Source organism: Musa acuminata, chromosome BXJ2-10 (assembly GCF_036884655.1).
Source record: "Musa acuminata AAA Group cultivar baxijiao chromosome BXJ2-10, Cavendish_Baxijiao_AAA, whole genome shotgun sequence".
Taxonomy (NCBI): Eukaryota; Viridiplantae; Streptophyta; class Magnoliopsida; order Zingiberales; family Musaceae; genus Musa; species Musa acuminata.
In genome coordinates, this window is record NC_088347.1 from 34965435 (window position 1) to 34986765 (window position 21331).

At 37.3% G+C, this 21331-nt stretch overlaps 3 protein-coding genes across 4 annotated transcripts; all 3 read right to left on the bottom strand.

The window, feature by feature from the left end:
• Positions 1-3782: 3782 nt before the first annotated feature.
• Positions 3783-8290, bottom strand: LOC135625374 (26S proteasome regulatory subunit 8 homolog A). Its single transcript, XM_065130095.1, has 9 exons — positions 7979-8290; positions 7625-7722; positions 5919-6143; positions 5735-5797; positions 5458-5621; positions 5055-5211; positions 4854-4952; positions 4635-4745; positions 3783-4174 (listed from the first exon to the last, which is right to left on the bottom strand). Exons 1-9 carry the CDS (start codon positions 8181-8183, stop codon positions 4034-4036), a joined length of 1263 nt encoding a protein of 420 aa, XP_064986167.1. The 5' UTR covers positions 8184-8290; the 3' UTR covers positions 3783-4033.
• Positions 8291-8864: 574 nt separating this feature from the next.
• On the bottom strand, positions 8865-11744 carry LOC103969357 (uncharacterized). 2 transcript variants are annotated; one of them, XM_009382857.3, is made up of 8 exons: positions 11236-11742; positions 10976-11113; positions 10813-10881; positions 10656-10727; positions 10232-10314; positions 10004-10135; positions 9587-9800; positions 8865-9163 (listed from the first exon to the last, which is right to left on the bottom strand). In XM_009382857.3, the coding sequence occupies exons 1-8, from the start codon at positions 11626-11628 to the stop codon at positions 9119-9121; spliced, it is 1146 nt and encodes a 381-aa protein (XP_009381132.2). In that variant the 5' UTR covers positions 11629-11742; the 3' UTR covers positions 8865-9118. The 2 variants fall into 2 exon arrangements, with proteins under 2 accessions (XP_009381132.2, XP_064986168.1); XM_065130096.1 differs by having other exon boundaries at positions 8865-9800; positions 11236-11744.
• Positions 11745-11829: 85 nt separating this feature from the next.
• Positions 11830-15934, bottom strand: LOC103969358 (V-type proton ATPase subunit c''2). The gene is made up of 4 exons (XM_009382859.3): positions 15730-15934; positions 15549-15626; positions 12436-12606; positions 11830-12337 (listed from the first exon to the last, which is right to left on the bottom strand). Exons 1-4 carry the CDS (start codon positions 15831-15833, stop codon positions 12166-12168), a joined length of 525 nt encoding a protein of 174 aa, XP_009381134.1. The 5' UTR covers positions 15834-15934; the 3' UTR covers positions 11830-12165.
• Positions 15935-21331: the final 5397 nt, after the last annotated feature.

Below are 21331 nucleotides of genomic sequence, written 5' to 3' on the forward strand. Positions count from 1 at the left end.
TATCTATATTTGCTAGCTCCTGCTTCATACTCGCTTCGACATATGACGCTTTTTGCATGGAAGTTTACCGGAAACATTGCTTTTGAATGTCTTGGACATTTCATGTTGGAAACACTAACTACTAGTAATATGTATGTACATTACCGATGATCGAGAGCCATTGTTATGCTCAAACAAGATGGCCATTACTATGATCTGTTTACTCACTGTTACTCATAATGAATGGGCAAACAAACACTTGTTGCTCTGGGTCAAGTACATAGTGTTGGAACTTATTGGCTTGAAACTTCTTAAGATCCTAGTGCTCAAAATATTCTACTGTGTATTGTACATCATTCGAATGCTTCATCTCTCTACCTATGAGATGGCTGAAAGTCTTTGACAGAGTAATTGGCTGCAACACAAAATGCCTTTGCGATATTTTCTACTTGAAGAACGTGAAATACGTAGAAATATTCAGAGATTTACATGATATTTTTAGAATGAATGGAGTGTTTAGATTTCTCATTAAGTTTTTGTTTTTGCTTAATGTGGATGAATAATGTAGTTATTATTGCCTATCAGATTCTAAGATAAATAAAATCGAAATCTTACTTTAGGAAGTAAACCAATACAAAATGGCAGCCCAGTGCACTAAATTCCCACCAATGCGGGATCATCAATATACATAACCATGCTTCTGCAAGCAGAGATTGTGATTTGAACTCTGGCCGCCTTTGTTATGAATGAACAACTTATACATGACACCAAGGCTTGCCCACTTTTAGGAAGTAAACCATATGGATGGGAAAAAAACTGATTCAAATCTGCTGTCACAACAGGGTCAGGAATTGAGGAGAAATATTGGCAGCATCTCTCGGTGAAGAAGTAATTGCTACACATGAACTTTTGTTCCAATGTTTTTGGTAGCAATGCTTTTTAGATTCTCCGAGTGTTTCTAGCATGAACGCATATGACTTATTGGTACATATTTTTCTCTCTGATTGGTTAAGATATCCATATGGTGGGTTTTTTTTGGCTGCCATAAATGCCATCGATATAGACACAGTATCATATCTTGATGATTTTGATAATCTTGCATCACTTGTATTGGTTGTTTAATGGAAGATGAACCAAGTAGTTTATTCATATTTTGTATTGACTTTTTCTCTATAGAATAAGCATAGTTGTTCCATAGTTCTATATATGATATATTTTGCATAAAACAATTATTTTATGCCTTTCATTTGTGTTTTTAAAGCATCCTTAAGAACCAAAATTTTGCCTCCACTTTTTAAGAGAGAACTAGAGGACAAGATTGTTAAATATAATTGGTAATCCTTTCACATAATTGCTGCTAAACTAAAATGTTGATACTTGATACAGAAAACTTCTCGTTAAACAAAATAAATGATTATTATGAAAGATCAAGAATCTCTTAGCCGTTACATGACTATTTGTGAGAAGAAAGTCCTTCTAGGCTGCTATTATTTTGGTCTAGGGAAACTGTACAGTCCATACTTCCATCTTATTCTTTGATCAGAAAACTTTTGTTCTCAAAGTTTAACTATGCTTTGAATCTGTTGTTTCTATTAGAGATTTTTCCTATGGTTACCTATCTTTGATTTAATAATGTCTGTACACTAACTTAATGTGTCAAATGCTGAATGCAGATAAATCTGTCTCTGTGATATCTTGAATATTGGCATAAGATGTGAAGATAGCATCGAAGAATTAAATATATAGCCTATGAAATTAATGGATCAAGCTTGAAAAATATCATGTTTTATTTAAAGTCCTATAGAACCTTGCTAATTTGTAAGTAGGTAATTTTATGAATTGATGGACTTGTGCAAAAAGAGTTTCACATTCGGACAAAATAATTTATCTAGAACCCTTTGATATTGTTATGAACATGAAATTAACTATTTATCTTTTCTAAAGGATTTTATGTCTTTTAATCCTTGTTAAAATCTCCCAGCCTATATGTCCATCGAGTTAGGGGTCGTCAGACCGATATGAGATGTGACCCTAATGAATACTATAATATAGACCATCTTGTATGCTTTGCTTGTACTATTTAACCAGAAGCTGGGTTCTTGCTTATGCTTGTCAATGATGGAGCATTTAAGATGAAGGTCACTAAGAAAGGTATTAACATATTTCTTTTACCCATATCTAAATTTCAAAGTTTCTGTTTCATTTGAGAAATGCTGCATCTACATTTTCAGATTTGAAATTCTTGAATATTTTACGCGATAGAACATTTGAAAAAGAAATTCTTGCTTTCTATATTTTAAAGGTAAAAAAAGTCATCTTTTTCAAAAAAAATGGTACCAAAAGATCTGGCATATTGATCCTGAAACTGTCTTTTCTGGTATGATTAATGCATATAGCATTGCTAGAAACTGTCTATTTTGTCCTATTCTCTGAAAATTGTTCTTGATATCTTGTCCTTATAAGAAAGTATCCTCTTGGTTAAGTCTGATTAGCAAGATTAAATATGAAAATTGCTAGTGATTCAAAAGATCTGTATTTATTTCTTTAAACACAAAAGTTTCTATTGGGACCTTTTGTAAAATTGCTAGCAAGAACTCTAAGGATCTTCTATCATCCAGGCTCCCACTTTTGTTAATGGAATATGAGAGCATATGCATCCAATCTTAAGGTATGTTTCAACAAACATCTCTTTAATGCAAAACATAGTGAAGGTTTTCCCACTGTTTACTTTTAGTTATTGCAAATGCAGCCTTTATATGTGGAAAGGCAGTTGGAACTCATATTGGATGCATGGGATTTCATGCTTGTATATGCTCCTCGTCAAATGCTGTAATGGGCTCCTGTAATAATCTGTTGTTGTCATGGTCTAGAAGTATACTTAGCTGGGTAATTGCCCATTTAAATTATTGCTTATTCGAGAAATTTTTTGGCTGGTCTTTGCAATCCGTTCTATCAGAGTGTTCTAGAAAGAAATGTCTTTGGTAATCTACAGATCACTAATTCTGCGAGTTCAATAAAATTCCATCTTATTATACCAAAATGTGTACCTTTTGTTGGCACACAATCTTGTTGACGTTTATTTTCTTGTTTTAAGCAGCCAGAAAACCCAGAAGCATAAAAATTCTTGAGTTTGTGTTGGTTAGTCATTTCAAGAAGAGTAAACTGCAATCTGAATGTCTGATCAAGTTTCTTTGTTGACAGGTCATTGTAGCTGTTCTAGTCTTAGATGGATCTCCACAAAAGAAATGACAAGATTGTGATCGTTGTTGTCATATCCACCCCTCGGACGTGTATGCATGCATCGGGAATCTTTGTACATCCTATTCTTTTTTTTTTTCTTCTCCCTCTCTTTTGTCAAATTTGGTTGCTAGTAGATGTCTCAACCAGTGAGGTTGATGGATAAGTGGCATGGCATGTAGGTTGCAGTCCCAGTTTGAGGAGTCGAGTAAAATGTACATAATGTGTAATAGGATGGCACAATAATGTTTTAGTGATCGAAGAGGTGGTGATTATGTTCCCAATTGAGAAGTAGCAATTGCCTACGAGAAATGTTACATATCCTCTTATGTAAATGACTCCAATGTTACATATCCTCTTTGGTGAATCAACTACAGCAATGCGGAAGCCACTCTACGAGGCATGTAATGTAAAGATGATTCTTTGTGACGGCACGCTGAAATATAAGCTTCAATTTGCAGATTGCGCAGACAAACACATTATAAATTTTAATTACGATTTTTTTTTCCTTCATTTACGTTATAAATCGATTAAGACTTAATAAATCATGTGGTTTACATGAATCATGCACAAAAAGTTCTCTGTGTAAATTTATATATAGTATACATATAAAGTCATAAATATTAGACGGTAACATTCAAGACTTTCGAGTACAGATTTTTAATCACGAATACAGATCTTTAACCATCAAGCAATTTCATTTGGCGTAGTTTAAACGGATCAACCTATAAATTGGCTACTTGTTGTGTTGAGGAGTTTCAAAATAACACACGAGCAGTAGTTTGTCACTGCAATTGGACAAGCAATGGAACTACTACTACTTCCACAGTTTGCGCAGGGACATGTTCTTCTCTGTCTCTTTCTTCATGACTTTGGCCACCGCCATCTCGAAATCCTCTTGGGTCACATGGACTCTTCTTTCCCTGAGCGCAAACATCCCAGCTTCAGTGCACACCGCCTGCAAACAAGGCATCAATCCATGATAGGCACTCCTAAGCAAACCATAGTCAAAATGAAGTTTATATTTGAATCAAAAGAGCATATATCGGAAGATTATTAGTCGTTTATTGGCTGTACAATTATGTGTTCATCTAAATACTCACATGATATAATTATTGTTGTGAAAAAGATAGCCAAGATAAAGATATGGACTGATGGCAGCCATTTTTTTGGCTGTCCAACATGTTCATCTATAAAAACACACACACACACACACACATGCTCATCTATATCTCAAGGGGGACAATACCACTACCTGCCTAAAACTGAAATAAGGTGATTCCATATGTAATGGCATACACATGCAGTTATTGTTGTTGTTGTAAAAAGGATTTGCAAGATAAAATAACTACAATCATGAATCAAAGAGACATGGGGAAGAAAATACACAAGCCATTCGAACAGTGAGAAATGAGTACCTTAAGTTCTGCTCCAGATGCTCCATTCATCTTTTCTGCGATTTTTTTAAGATCTATGCCACGCATCAAGTTCATCTTCCTCGAGTGAATCTTTAAGATATCAAAGCGAGACTGAAATACAATGGGAGGTTTATATCAGATCATATTCGTGAAGTTAATTAAGTTGTTAAAGATTAAAAGGTACAAAAACTAATCATGCGTTGAACATCTATTGTTTACCTCTTCATTGGGATTAGGGAATTCAATTTTTCTGTCAATCCGACCAGGCCGGAGGAGTGCTTGGTCCAGAATATCTATCCGATTTGTCGCCATCAGAACCTGAATAAAACAACATAATTTACTTTAGCACACTATTAAAGAATGCAACAATAAAATTTATACTTCTGATGAAATTCATTCACAAACAAGATATTGACATACTTTAATTTTGTTTGATGCTTCAAAGCCATCAAGCTGGTTAAGAAGCTCGAGCATCGTTCGTTGCACTTCACTGTCACCATTACCAGTGCCAGACTCCATTCTAGCAGATCCAATACTGTCTATTTCATCCATGAATATTATTGATGGAGCATGTTCCCTACAAAGAAAAATATTTGCACCAATCACATTAATGTATATGAGGGATCAAAGCTATAAACTTTTTTCTAACAGCAAGGGGAATATAGAGTCACGGAAACGAAGGTGTAAATTGCCAACCTCCTATGCTATGGATAAGAGTAATGCAATGAAGGAGACGACAAAGGACCATAATATAGAAAACCAAAAGAATTTATCAAATAAAGGTCTTACAGAGGTAATGTGTTGACATTGCAACTTAATATACCTGGCCATAACAAATAGTTCACGAACCATTCTAGAGCCCTCTCCTATGTATTTCTGAACCAACTCAGAACCAGAAACCCTTATGAATGTGCAATCAGTATGATGAGCAACTGCCCTTGCCAAAAGAGTTTTCCCTGTGCCAGGAGGCCCATAGAGCAAGACACCCTGCAAATAATCCAAAGTCCAATTGTATATGCAACATGTGTGTTTCTTTTTAGGAGAGATTAGCATTTGACAACCAGAAAGCATAAATAATATGCTGTCTATGGTGGCAATACCTTTGGTTGCGCTATTCCAAGGCTCTCAAACAATTCAGGATGCTTAATTGGAAGCTCAATAACCTGAAAAATTGAGTGTCTGACATTTAGTACATGGATCTCATGTAATTCAACAAGTCAAAGGAAGTATCATAAGTTGAAAAGCTATAATCAAATAGAAAAAGACTGTTGGCAATTCATTGACCTCCTTTATTTCCTTGATTTGCTGATCAAGACCACCAATCATGTCATAGGTGGAATCTGGAACCTTTTCAACTTTCATAAGATTGACCAGAGGATCTACTTTGCTAGGCAGGATTAGGTGAAGAACATAACTATCATTACGAAGGGCAACTCTGGTTGATGGTGTTAACTTTGTTATATCTATGCTCTTATCAAGATCAACAACATATTTTCCTTCTGGATGAACCTGGAAAAGGATAAAGAACAAGCAAATGAATAGTAACCACTAAATTTTCAAAAACCTTAGAAAAACAATATACAGCCAACTTTTGATGTAGAGAGTAATGCATCATTATAATGCCAATCTAACCTGCAGTCAGTAAAAAAGATGGATAAATATTATATATAGCTTGAATGACATGGATAAGAATTAAGTGCAATGTTCATGGTGACCCAAGAAGAAGCGATATAGTAGAAAATAATCATGCTTAAGCTAGGTCATCATCAAAGAACAATTAAATAATTAAGCAGTTGGATTAATTCTTTAAAGGGGGACTTTGAGGAGAGAGAATAACAGGGTGAATCTAGTAAAAGTGACTTCCATCAATGCAGGATTTGTGGGAATTGGGGAGGATCAATGTATATAGTATTCCCTCAATATTTAGGAAGGCTATTTTCGAGATTTGAGGAGAGAGGATTCATAACACACACAGAGAGAGAGAGAGAGAGAGAGAGAGAGAGAGAGAGAGAGAGAGCAGGGGTGGTGGAGTCTTGGCCCATTGTTTCTCCACTATTTGCGACCAATCCCATCAAAAGTAACCACTAACCAAATCATCAAGAACATCTTGACAAGCATGGAAGGTAAGATAAAGATTGTTGAAGTAAAATCACAAATGCAGAAGAAAGATCAATGAATCATACACATCTGTTGAAGAAAAAAGGGATAAAAAACATCTTGTAGACAAAACAAAAGAATATGGTCCACAACCCCTAACAGAAGGGTTCACTGTACAAAAGGTTATAAATAACTAGACTTTACATGTGAATAAACACTTTTAAACGAAAGTACAATAACATTTACTCTCAGGAAACCAAGATAAATGCATGTATAGTCCCAAACAAAAAAAATACAACCTTTGTTTACTGCACAGGAAAGACAATTGTGCAGTTTTCACTTGACGAACAGCACACAAAACTGCTAATGGGAAGAGAAAAAAACCCAGAAAATACAATTGGATCAATGGCCCTAATGATGCCTAACGATGCCATCCTCATGCACGTCTGGCTTTGATCAAGAGGTCACGTGCATCACAAAATAGAGAAGACTTACACAAGAAGGTCAAGCTTTCAAGTTTCTAGGAAGAGACAACAAGTGCAACCCATCATCAATCCAATAACGTGGTAAATTCGTTGTTCCATGCACATTAGTTGCAATAGATGCATGCTCATCATCGGCTGTGGATGATCTACCAATGTACATAGCCCGCATTGGTGGGAACCTCATCATCACGGTCGATGATCATGACAGCAGTTTCCAAAAGTGTAGTAATACAATAAGATGATAAAATGTTCCAAATAGATGCCTTCACCAGACAAATTTAAGGGAAAAAACAGCAAACATTTGCTAGAATCAAGAATCCCTATTTTATATGACAAAAATAAATAATAAGTGCCAAAACAAATCCGTTAGTTGATACATGACAAACATAAAATAGTACCAAGATTTACCTTGACCAAGACCTTCGATTTGCCCATCACTTTCACCACCTCGCCCACATAAGAACCAGGCTCCTGAAGTAGCTGCAACTCCTCACGGAGCATTCTTACTGCAACCACAGACCACATGCATCAGATCGAATCGGAAACTAAAAAGGGATCGCTCTAATAGCACAAAACGCAGCAAGATCCGACCATTTCTGCAAGAACTATTTCGACCAAAAGAATTTGCCAAGAAAGAAACATCGAGAATCCTCCCCTCTCGATTATCTTGACGATCAACGGCAAGACTAGGGTTCACCGTATTAAAAGCGCATCAAGAAGAAATGGTGCAAGAACAAAGGGCTAGAATTAGGGTTTCCGAACCTCGCGAGTTGAGGTCGTTCCGCTGGGCCTCGAGGCGCTGGAGGTTGTTGGACTTCTGCCGGATCTGGAGCTGGTGATCATGGATGTGCTGCAGATAGTACTGCCGCAGCCCCTCGCCTCCGCCTCCCCTGACCCTCGCCGCCGGAGCGCACATCTCCCCCTCCGCCTCCGCCGGATGCTTCTTCTCCACTGCCACCGTCGCCATCGGCCTCCCTCGCCCTTAGCAACAACAAAGTTACGAATCTACCGATCATGCGCCTCTCTTTTATCGTGAGTTGCCTCCGCCCCTTGCGACACAAGCAACCTTTCGACTTTGTTTATTTGCATATAAACCCCCGAAAACAACGGAATCTTCTCGAACATGCATTGCCCGAATGCAAATTCGTAATATTATAAGTTATTTCTTGTAATTAGTTATTTTAGCATATCAATTCTTATATTTTTAAAAGTAAAATATTTAGATCCCTATATAGATTAAAAAAATAATTTTATAAAATTAAAAATCAAGAGAAAGATTTTATTGAAACAATGGAATGAAATATTTTATTTTCATAAATATAAAAATTCTCAATATAATTTTTAAAAATATAAAAATTAAAATACTAAAGATAACTAATTACAAAGGATAATATATAATCAATCATCTTTAAAAGGGCATCATGCTTCACAGAGATCTGATTGAACCGTAAACATCAAGTGCATAAACTTAAGGATGAGAGGGCTTGTAATCAAAAGTTACATCCCCATTTTTTCTAGTGAAAAAAACAAGGCTTCCTTGATCCTTTTCTTGATTCCAGTCAAATAACCATTCACTTATAAAGGTTGAGAACAAGAACATAATAATAGGATGAAACTGATTTGCAATTATGTGATAGACATTGACAAAGAACAGAGAAAATTTCTTGTGTCTATTCTTTGCATTTTAATGTATCAATTTTCAGTATCCACCAATCTTTTTTACAGACTGAGTGCAAATATACAGGTAAGAACGTCACAGCTATTACAGGAGATTAAAGAAATCATTGATCTACACAATGTATATTGAAAGAACGATCGAAAAGTTGCACTTAGGAATGAGCTTAACAAAGACGACACAGTTGATCCCTGCTCCGGCCGAACTGTCTGCAACATGCTTGCAGGTTATTCTAATGTGAAGTCATTAAGCCATATCAGCACCTCATTTCGCTTCGATACAATATTGTAGTGACATGACAGTAAAACAAAGCATGCATCAGGAACAGTAAGAAGACAGAGCAGCTAAAAAAATACAACAATAAAGCAGAATTGCTATTTTTACTGTTTATCATAAAACATGATCAATACGGTACCAAAGACAAAACTTCAGAATGGACGGCACAACGAAACAAACTTGTGGTCTGTAGTTCTACTATTGTTCTCATAGGACTGTAAAGAAGCACACTAGACATGAAAAAAAGTGAAGAATAAGTGGAGTATAAAAAGACAACTATCATTAAAAAGGTTGGAATAATCTTTTTTAAAAGAACCTCACAACATAGGAAAAATCTGTTCACTAAATTAGTCGGTTCTTAGTGCCTTTTGATATTTCCTTTGGAGTATATGCATCGAGAATAACAAGAGACAACATACCATTATGAAGCTGTTTGTACTGCCAGGATCATTGTAGCGAGCAAGCAAACAACCTTGTTGAGGCCTGAGACCATCTTTAAGTATTGCAGACCGAAGTTCTCTCTCTTGGCTGAGTACAATCTCTTCACTCGGTTTTCCACTAAATTTTGTTACTGCAGCAATACCTCCTTCAACCTTTCTCAAATTAACTGCTTCGGCACTGGGAGAAGGCAAACTGACCAAATGAAGATGCTCATCAGCTAATGACATTATTCAAGCAAGCACCACCTATTTAATTTATAACCAGGTCTCTTAAAATCCACGTCAGTCAGCATGTTTATGAAATGAACTATAGGATGATTTTCGTGATTCTGACTGTAATGTGTAGCTATTCAGACTTAGCTGATGGCAGTGAACCAGTGGCAGAATTAAGCTTACTTGCCCAATTCTTTGTCCATTGGTAGAATGATCTGGATGGAAACTTTTGATAATTTGTCATCAACTGCCTGTGTGAAAACAGGGGTCGTCATGGGAATCTTTTCAGTCGAGGAATTCTTACCGAATATATACCTACAGCATGTAAAAGATGAATACATCTTAAGTAGTATACAAATCACAATGCTACCAATTTGCTGTTCCTACTTGAACTAAACATGTTTTACTAACCCGGCAACATTGTTGAAACCAGATGAGCCAGATAGCTTATCTCCTTCGGCCTCAACCACCACAAACGGCTCATACTTCCTTATCTGTGAACACAAAAAAGATTTAATCAAACTTTTCAGTGTTTATTATGTCCACTAGGATTTGTTTCTAAGGAAACAGGAGGGTTGCACAGGAAAAGAACCCAAACATATTACTTACAAATAAAAAGAGAAACAAATAAAAATCCTAATAACATGACTACTTTTCCTTGCTTTTCTTTACTAGTTTCTGAATCTGATCATAAACACAAATTAAAGCACATAACAGCACAACATGAGATATATAAACCAAAGAGACCATATAATAATAAAATTTTGCTTCAAAAGATACCTTGTAATTTGTAACAATGCAGAAAAGGCTGTTAGAAGAATCACACACATTGTACCTCATAATTTGCAGTTCTTTTCAGTATCAAGTACTTTGGGGTTTCCAAATCCGGAGTCTTGTATATTCGCAGCTACAGAAGTACAAGCGATGGATAAGAAAAATTGAGAGACAAATCAAGTTGACAGAACCACATTGTTGCAATAATGAAGACATACCTGCTTTAAAACATCTATTAGACCTTCCAAAGAAAAGTAGTCATTGTTTTGTATGGAGTCCCAAAGATCCTACGGATACAAAAAGTCATCGATAACAGCATTGATCAAACCACAAAGTCAACAGTGTCAGAAGCTATTGCTACAGTATCGAAAAGAAGCTCACCACATGGCTGCAAAATTTTTGAGTCAGTGGGTTGACGCCCATGACTGATGTTCCTGTGAACACCAACTCTGGTTTCCATGGTAGAAGCGTAAACCTCATTACCATAGTCCATCTTGTAGTGATTTCATTAGGTCCTGTCTACAAGAATTTAATCAGTTAAAGAAATACCATAATAGCAATGTCTAAACTTCCTAGAATTCACACAGGACAAAAGAAAGGATCGACACAGGAGCGATTTCCGAAGGGCAGGGAAAGCAAACCTGCCTCACGTGGTGCAGATAGAAATCGGGGCGGAAGAGCAGATTCAGGAGCCGGATGTTGAACAGATAGCCGTCGATGGTGTCGTGACGCGTGATGGGGTCCCGGAACCTCACGCGGTCGTCGTACATGGTCCGGTCGATGCCCTGCTCGTCGAAGAGGTGAGGGAGGTCGGCATAGAGGAACTCCACCAGGTCTTTCAGGTCGGTGCCCACCTTCTCCACCGACTCGCTCCTCACAGCGCAACCCCTCCTCGGACCCACACTCCTTGTCACGGGACCTGCGGGAGGGCGTCGGAGATGAAGGAAGGTTCCGGCGGGCTTCAGGGCGGCGGGAGGCCGCCTGAGGCCGGCGGGGACTGGACGGAGGAATTGGTCGGCGAAAGCTGTGGCCATTCTTTTCTCTCTTTTTGTGGTTGGTTGGCTTCCAGCCGGCGTTCTCCAAGGCGCGCTCGACGTCTTCTTATCCACATCCACTCCTGCTAAGTAACGAGGTGACCGTAGCTACATAATACTTCGTGCTTGTATACACGAAAATATATGTACATATATTTTTCCTCAAATTTTATATAGATATATATTGACATCAAAACGGGGTTTTAATTCCAAATATGATGCTGACATAGATTATACGCATTAAAAATAGATGCAAATTTAGGATTCCATACAATATCATCATGGATCCCAGCCATGAACATGACCATGGGTTATTTGTCTCAGGCAAAAAAGAAAAGAAGATCTCAGCAACAGGAGATGATTCTGTGCCACAAGCAAAATGTTTCTTTCAAGGAAGGGATCCATGAAACCTGACATAACGACAAACAGATGATAAACGAAGTTTCGGATACTGATTATGATGAAGATGTGCTGCACAAGCTTCGTGTTTCCAGTAAAAGAGCAAAACAGAGCTTTGGGGTGTGGTAGGCAACCAACTCATGCTGTTTTGGCTGGCCATGTTGCTTGCGCCGACATAATTATGCCAACGATCACACCAAATAACCCAAGTGCACTGCCAAATATTTCAATCACCAGAATCTTGACAAAAAGCGTGGAGTTTTGAGCATCGGACAGCGCACAGCTGCTTCCAATTATTCCTACGCAAAGTCTGTTCAGAGAGAACATATATCAATGAGCAATCGATGTAAAAACATTCTCCTGAAGCTGTGCAAGCTATGGATGTGACTGCATGGTTGTCTAACATACCCGCACATGAGATTTGCAAAACCCACGATGATTCCAGAAGCAAATATTGCATATCCAGCTCTAAGAGACTCTGGATCATATATCTTTGATGATGGCACGCTTTCTAGTTTTGTTTGTAGAATAATTGCAACAATAACACCATATATGGCGACAGCCTCGCAGAAGATAACACTGAAGATGATGCATTCACCTTAATAGTGTTAGAAAGATTACAAAGGTGAAATATCAAACAAAATATATTTTTTCTTTTGGGGCAATTAATCACAATATTGTTGTTGCCACAGGCAGATGATATGCAAAGGCACTAACAAACAGTTTGATTAAGATTCTGTGTGTAAAATAATATCAGTTGTTGTATATATATGTTGTCGCAATTTAAAGAATGGGGTGAGATCAAGATCAGCTTAATGAACTTTCAATTACATGCAACAAAGCTTGGACCTAAATCATGCATGACTGCCTGTAAATATTGAGCCACAAAAGCTCTATATGACATCCAAGATCTAGCCTGATTAAGAATACACATCAGATTAAGTGCAATCAACTTTAGCACATGAGCCACAAAGCTCCATACTAAAATGGGATCAAGTCTTGCAAAACACATGACATTATAAGCACCTCACAGCATTAAGGAGAGAAATCATAGGCCACATAACCATCCAACAAATACAGAAACAGACTCAAAATACAAGAGACTAGTTAGATTAGCACCTTTAAATTCCTATAGAACCTATGTTCATATCATATTGATGGGTAATTAACTGCTTAAGAAACATTATCTAAACTTAATTCATGTGAACAATGGGATCCATGCCATAGGCATCTACATTTACTTTCTCTGCTATAAAACCAAATAAAGATGGACCATAGCGACTAGACCGATGAGAGCGAAAGTGGAACTCTATGCTTCCACAGGTGATATATATTCAAAAAAAGACAAAGGAAGTTCCCTAGTTGTCTGGAAGTTTAATCACAAAAGCTATTCTGATGATGAGATAATTAATCTAAAACTACAAGAGAAAGAAAACTTGCACAATGTTTTTATTAATCAGAAAAAAATTGGTGGGTTTAAAAAAAAAAGTGTACCTGGCATTAAGAAAGAGTTAATAAAGATAATATATAATAAAGTTATTATGACAAACGTTTGTGTTTGGCAAATCGCTACCACTGCAGGCTTGAATCAAGGATCTACTTTAGATCAGTAATATATTCTATCAGTAATAGATGAACTTATTGGCCATATTCAAAAACAAGTTTCCATGTTGTTGTATTATCTGCTAACAGTAATGAGAGTATAATAAGGGCCGACGAAGACAAACAAATGAGACTTAGGGTTCTAAATTATGTGAATATAAGAACTAAATATATTAAGTGCAACTTTAGCAAAATCAAAAAAACAAATGAGGGTATAATTAATAAATATGGACAATAATTTTTAAAAAGTAAAGTTTTTTCTATTGTTCAGCATGGAAGGGAAAGTAATGAAGAAAACATATAGAGTTAAAGTAGAATTATTTAAGCAAATATGTATGTATCATGAGTATTGAGTTACCCTTTTGCGCCTCTTAAACTAAAAGATAATTCTATAAACAAATCCTTGTGTGTCTCTTAAACTAAAACATAATTTTATAAACAATTATAAAACCAGGTCTAAATGTTGGGCTGTTAGAAGAAAAAAAATCATATAAAAATTTATGATACCAAAATGAGGATGCCGAGATGGATGTGTAGGGTCACTAGAAATGTAAAAGTAACAAGCATTTACATTCAAGTGCAATCAGGATAGTTCTGATTGCGTATCGAAAGTAAGAAAAACTCTTCAGTAGACCTATAGATGCATCAACTAAAAGAGGTCAGTTGATTAAGGAGTTGAAGACAACCTAAGAAAATTTTATTAGACAAGACTGAAAACAGAATTGACTGTTAGTTTGATTAATAATTTGGTACTTGATGAAGCTCAATGGCAAAAGTTCCATGTATCTAACCCCAATGGGGACCATACAGCTAGGTCCTATCTCAGATACATCGTATATTGCACAAATTTAGACAAACCAAAAGTTGGATCAAGTTGAATAGATATGCCAATGATATCTAAGCCCATTTCAGCAAATATAGTGAGTTTTGCACATCTCAGGTACTACTAGCATATACAAATCACATTGGCTACTCAAAACTCTGATACCCAAGTATCCATCAACTTCTCTTGGACACTCAGACTAATGCAGCTTGTGATGCTCTCTACCTCAAAAAGGTTGAAGTTTTGTCAAGAATCACCAAGGCCTAAAAATCAAGGGCAAAGACTTAATCATGCTATATTCATTTACTATTAATCTTGAACCGAAACCTACATGGAAAGAGCAATTTTGTCCATCTAATCATTCATCATGGGAGAGCTAGAGCTGAATCAGATATATTCACCCTGTTTAGACATCAAAAAGACAACATAATATTACAACATTTGCCAGAGCGCAAGCTTCTTCTACAATATACTACCTTCTATCACCTAATCCTTTGGCACATTTTTCGCCGATTAGTATTAGACATCTGGCAGCTATCTAGTCTAGATTCCTTGCACGAAAAACCCTCTGGTTATATAACATACACTCCAAGTCTCTCGAGCTCAATGAAATTGAGTAACATACCAGTGGTAAAAGGGCCCAATCTAGCACCAACAATTAGCAGCAGAAAACAGACTCGGGTAACCTGATCAAGTATAGAAAAGCACATTCATACAACTTTGTTAGGACAATCACCCGTTGTGTGGATTTAAAGGCCTAGACTAGTAAGCATAACATATCTATTAGATTATTTTTATAACATGGAAGAATAGGCTATAAAGGGAGATCTGGTCTCGTTCACTACAGGATTTGTTGTTTAGTTGAACCTCTAAGGAAATCAAAGTCTCCGATATACTATAATTTACCGGTCAGCTGATCACGAATTATTTCTCTTGCAGTTTTCCATGAAACTTAAGATCCACACATTCACAACTCAAAGATATATCATCATTTGCAGAGCCTCAAAGGCGAAATAGCTAGCTAGGTACTAAATCGAGGAAGAAACACCGAATTATCATAAAAGAAGCCCTTTAACCGAAGAGTAATAGCACGCACCTAATGAGATTCTTCGAGGTGATTCTGGGGGCTTTGATCGCCGCACCGATCAAGCTGCTCCCGGTGATATAGATCCCCCTGGAGGAATCGACAGAAGGTAATTATGAAACAAATCTATGGAAAACGGGGGAAAACTACGAAGAGAAGCAAGGAAAGAAAAGAGAGATTTCGATCGTCCCACCAAGCAGCGCCGAGGACGGAGACGCCGATTGAGATGGCGATTCCGATGGAGGCGAAGGTGTAGGGCGAGATCTGCGTCAGCGCCCGCGACCACGAGCTCGACATCGCAGCGATCCCTTCCGAGAAGACGAAGCCTAGGGTTCCGGTGCCGAGCAAGCAGAGGAAGACAAGGACGGATTTGGATTGCCGCACGAAGACCTCGCGATCCGGAGGGGACGAGCCATAAGTGCCCGTTTCGCAACATTTTTGTTGTGTGTTTTATGATTTTGAAAACAAAAACTCGCAAAGTCTGATAATGTTTCACATTTGATCATCTGTACGTCATGACTGAAGAGACGATTCCAAACACACCGACCCAACCAATGTGTGTTACGTATATGGTTGTAAGTTAACTGGCTCCCCGTCTCAGCTAAGTACGAGTAGTGCAGGATTTGCTTCATCGACATCCAAATTATTCCACAACGTTATTGGTGTGAGTTTTCTGTTTATGAAAAGATAATGCTCGCACGCGTTGATTGGATACTTTCATGTATGATCGCCTCCATGCGGCTAATTACATGTTAACTATTATATATATATATATAACAGTTTTTATATTTTTAAAAATTATATTAAAATTTTAATACTTATTAAAATAAAATATTTAATATCGTTTCTCCTCAAATCGTCAACTCTACTGATACCACTGAGCACATATGGTATTTTGGTCGAGTAGACGATGCGAAAAAATAAGATTAAAATTTTTTTTATAAATATAAAAAATTTAATATAATATTTAAAAATTAATTATACGAGGTAATATGAAATTATTCATCTTCATATTATTATTTTAGAAATGACTTCAACGTAATACTCCGACCAATATACATTTACGGTTATTGACTTAAGTGACTACATGCTTCAATTGTTAAATCTCATTATGTATAATATTGACAAATAATTATTCGAAATAGGATCGATTCTGAATTAATTAGTATAATCGAATGTTTACCTATGAGTTGTTTGCAATTGAGTTCAAACCTAATGACATTCCTAGATTTGGGCATTTAATTCAAAAGTTATGGATATTATAACTTAAAACATATCATTTTAATTCTTAATGTTTAATTGAGAAAACTCAAACTTGAATAATTAGTTTGGACATAGTTAAGGTTGATAGGACATGTAAAGTTTACTTTGTGAGACTTTAACAACAGATTCGTTATTAAAGATATTTAAAATTCAAATAATTAGCAAGAACACTAAAATATTCATTATATAAAATAATAAGGACACATAAAGATCCATGAATTTTATATGTAATAATCAGATTCTATAAGTATCCGCTTCCTAGTTGTTATTAATGTCAATGTAATTTTATTAAAAATCATTTTCTTACATATCATTAACTCAAAAGTTGGTATAATATTTATCTAATATATTGTGGGTATTTTTATGTCAAGTGAGTAGTATTCCAAAAATTATCCATAGAAAATATAAAAGAGTACCTCTCAGAAAAATCTATGTTAATATGGAAATAATGGCATAATCGATATCTCAACAATTACGTGATTGACACTGTATATGTGGCTAACACCTCATTGATAAGTTCCAGTATTAATTTCAACCATATAGCGATGATAATCTGACATTACTAATTATATTATAACTATCGCATGCCTTATAAATTTAGCATAATACAATTTCATCTAAAAGAAGAGGGGAATTTTATTCGATAAATCTCATATCTAAGTGTAAAGTGTCGGGAAATCTTGGGGGGCAACATCACATGCGCAGCGGAAGAAGAGTAGATCGGGTCTGATGAGCCAACTGGCTAATAACTCCATCCATCCACGGGTAGCCCTTTCCTACTCGAGCCCTCTCCCAAATGCTAAGTCGGCTCTGATACCAAATGTCACAACCCAAGTCTGATGAGCCAACTGGCCAATAACTCCATTTTGGTCCTTACAACTACGGACCAAAATGCTTAAGCGAGAGGTAACGTAGTACACTCATCAGGCCCTTATAAGCTAATCATACACATTCCCCACTTCCGATGTGGGACTAATGGGATGTTACAGCTCTGACGTGGAGAGGGGGAGGAGAATAGGAGAGGCAAGCAAAGGTTTTAGCATATGAGGCTCTGAATCCCTCCTATTTATAGAGGTCCCCTGTCAAACCCTAATGGGTCCTCCCCTAGTGGGTATTGAATATGCATCCAATAAGACAAGGGCTCCGTCGAATATCTCATATCCGAACCTCTACTCATCGCAATGTCTATCATATGTGTGTGACCCTCTAGGCCCAATATCGAGCTGGCCGTGAGTCATACCTGTCAGAACTCCTTCTAACTTAGTGAATTATTATCTGTAATAATTCATTTGACTCATCGACTACGGACGTACTAGGCCACTACGTTGTAGTCCCCAGACGATACAGGGGAATCCAATCCATTGGACCTGTTTGTCCTCAGTTACTATATACCTATAGTCCCTCATCCATCTAATACCCCAGAGACCATATATCGAGCATGGTGCTGTCAGACCCATACAGTTTCTACTCGAGTCTCGTTTTAATCGGATTCTCCCGGAGAACTCTTTCTCTCTCAACCCGAATGACCTTGGCCAAGGATTTTTCTGAGCAAGAACACATGGGATATTCCTCTCATGATGCCGAGAGTGGATGATTCTCTATCGACACTCAATAGCTCTCGTAAGGTCGACTACCACTCCCAATGACCAGTTGTACTAGATCTGGGACAACCAAACATATAAGTATGGTATCAAAGAGTGGAGCACTCATACAGAACATCCTTGGTGTCTCAAGTCTAAGGACCAGATATACCACTAGGACTACGGAATCGTTGTATGACAATAAGACATCATCAACCATCCAACATTCCGTAAGCGGATCAATTAGTGAACTCATTCTCCAATGAGCACCTGTACTGTATCCCTAGTATCCCTACACGAGCAGCTATGAGACCGACTGCATCCATCATATGGACGGGTATACAACACACTAGTCTATCTGGTTATCACGATGTCCTTCTCGAGTAACCTATGACCGGGATTATTTAGGATATGTGTTTAAAGGTGAATCGATCTCATTATCGTGATCTCATCACGATCCGATTCTCATTGCACAAATCCAAATCCAAATGCAAGGACATCACAAAATATATATATATATATATATTATAATAAGCAAAAAGGTTATGTGTCAAGTCATACGTGCCATCACTCATGTGATTGGCTTGCTGGGCACCTATGACTAGCATAAAGTGGATTGTTTAACCAAATCATTAAGCAATATAAATAGAAAGCATAATAAAAATGGCAAAGAAGATATAGTTGTTCGGTCATCATGACATACGTCTACTCCCCGATTTCTCCTCCGTTGAGGCCATCAACATCCACTAACAGTCATCCTTCAATGGGTGAAGACCAACTACCCTCTTGCAACATTTTTCTTCTTTTCACGAGTTTAGGAGATAACCTTTATAACTACTCATCCATCCTTTAAACATAAATTATACTTTTAGAGAAGAGGAGAAGAACTCTTAAGATTACAACAGCGTTTTCGTAATTTATTTTCTTAGTTCGTGTGTTTACTAAGCAGAGATGAGCGGAGTATTTATAAGCCCTAAATGGTTTCATAAAATTGAGCTAAAATTCAAATCTTAGATATTTCGGGGTATCGGCGGTTCCATCGTTAGTACTGGGCAGTACCACCGTCCAGTCTGGCAGTACTATCGCCTGACACATTGACACTAGGTGGTACCACCATTCAATCTGGTGGTACTATCGCCTGACACACTAACACTGGACGGTACCACCGCTTGACATAGTTTGAAAAATTGTATATGAGTGGTACCATCACCTAATCTGGGTGGTATTGTCGTCAGACCCTGCTACAAGACACTGAATGGGTCAAACAGTAGATCTAATTTAACCCCGATTTAGGCCCAATTGGCCTATAATTGAGTTGACATTGTTTCACCCTAATATCGACTCAATTAGACCTAAACTAACTCGTATTGTCTGGCATGTCATTAGATCTTCTGGCACTTCGTCTGATTCTTCGATGCATCGTCCTATCCTTCGACGTATTTCCCAATCGACAAATAAACTATCGTAACTTCCAATCTCTTTAACGCAATATCCGATCATTCAGCCCGATGCTCGAACTTATAGCACAAAGTCTTTCTACTGGTTTGTCGATTGATCTTTTGACTCAACATCCAATCTCATAATATGTTTCACGGCGGCCCAACGTTCGATTCCTCCTGCTTTAATTAATTTATCTTTTCTGAACGAAGTTAATCTTGTGTCACTCAAAACGTAGATTAGATTATAAACTCATCAATTGATTTTATTAATAAAATACGAGATTCAACCTGCATATAATAAGTTACACTAAATAAGTTATGTCTACATATAATAAGTTACACTAAAAAAAAAAAAAATCCCTAAGGTCCTCCATATAGTATTTATATCCTCTTTATAGCTCTAGCACTATCTACATTATGTCTCACACCTCGCCTCTTAAAGTAAACATCAAAGAGGTTTTGTGAGTATACCCCTAGGCATTGTATTGACATTTCACCTCTTTAACGAAGTATCAAAAGGACTCTGTGAGACGGACTCTTATCCTTAACGTAATTTTTATATGATTTTGTACCTAAAAAAATTATTTTTTTCTCGATATTACATAAATATAAAATAAAATCTTTGTTGGTTCGGAGTTGATATTCCATCAGACAACCATATTTTGTGCCAACATGTATCCCGTTACTCGTGCATATACGTAAATTATTGTAAAGCTACCGACAGATGGTAAGATGCCTAGACATGAACACATGCACGAAACATGACACGACAGGAGGCCAAATTAACGCCGACGCACAACGTGGGTATGCAATTGCTGACGATTGATATTAATTATTTTGAGACGGTCCCATGTAAATGCACAATTCATTCGTAGGTAAATTACATTTTTGTTGGTTCGATTTCGAATTTTGTAGACAGAAATGGTTCGATTTGATTCGAACGTTTCCCCCTAAATCAAATATGCGGAGGATTGGGTCCAATGTTTCGCCTTTTTTACCTCCGCAGCCACGGCAACGGATCCGCAGCGCGATTCCGGACCGGACACGGTTTCCACCGAGACCCGAGGATCGACTCTTCCGACAAGAGTTGCAGCGGATCTGCTCGTCAGTGCTTCGATCGGGATTTAAAACACGGCGACGACGGTTCTCGGGAGGCGAGGTTGGACAAGAACAAGGGCCGTTGCACGTCCGTTGGTCCTCCCCGTGTTCCGCACGTCACGAGAGATGCATCTGGCCGTCCATTTCCCTCCATCGAGGCTATCGCTCTTCACTCACCGCACGATCTTGTGGAAGATCCGACCCACCCACGGCTCCGTCGGACCGAAACCGTAAAGTAAATTTGCACTTTACATCCCATCCTGTTTAAAATTACTTATTTACCCCCTTCAAATAAGTTTATGCATATATATATATATCCATCTTTATGGCATATAATATTGTTAAGAGTATTTATTTCTTTTGCGGTAATACGCGGGCAATAAGCAGGGGTTATTTTGTAATATTATTTTTGATA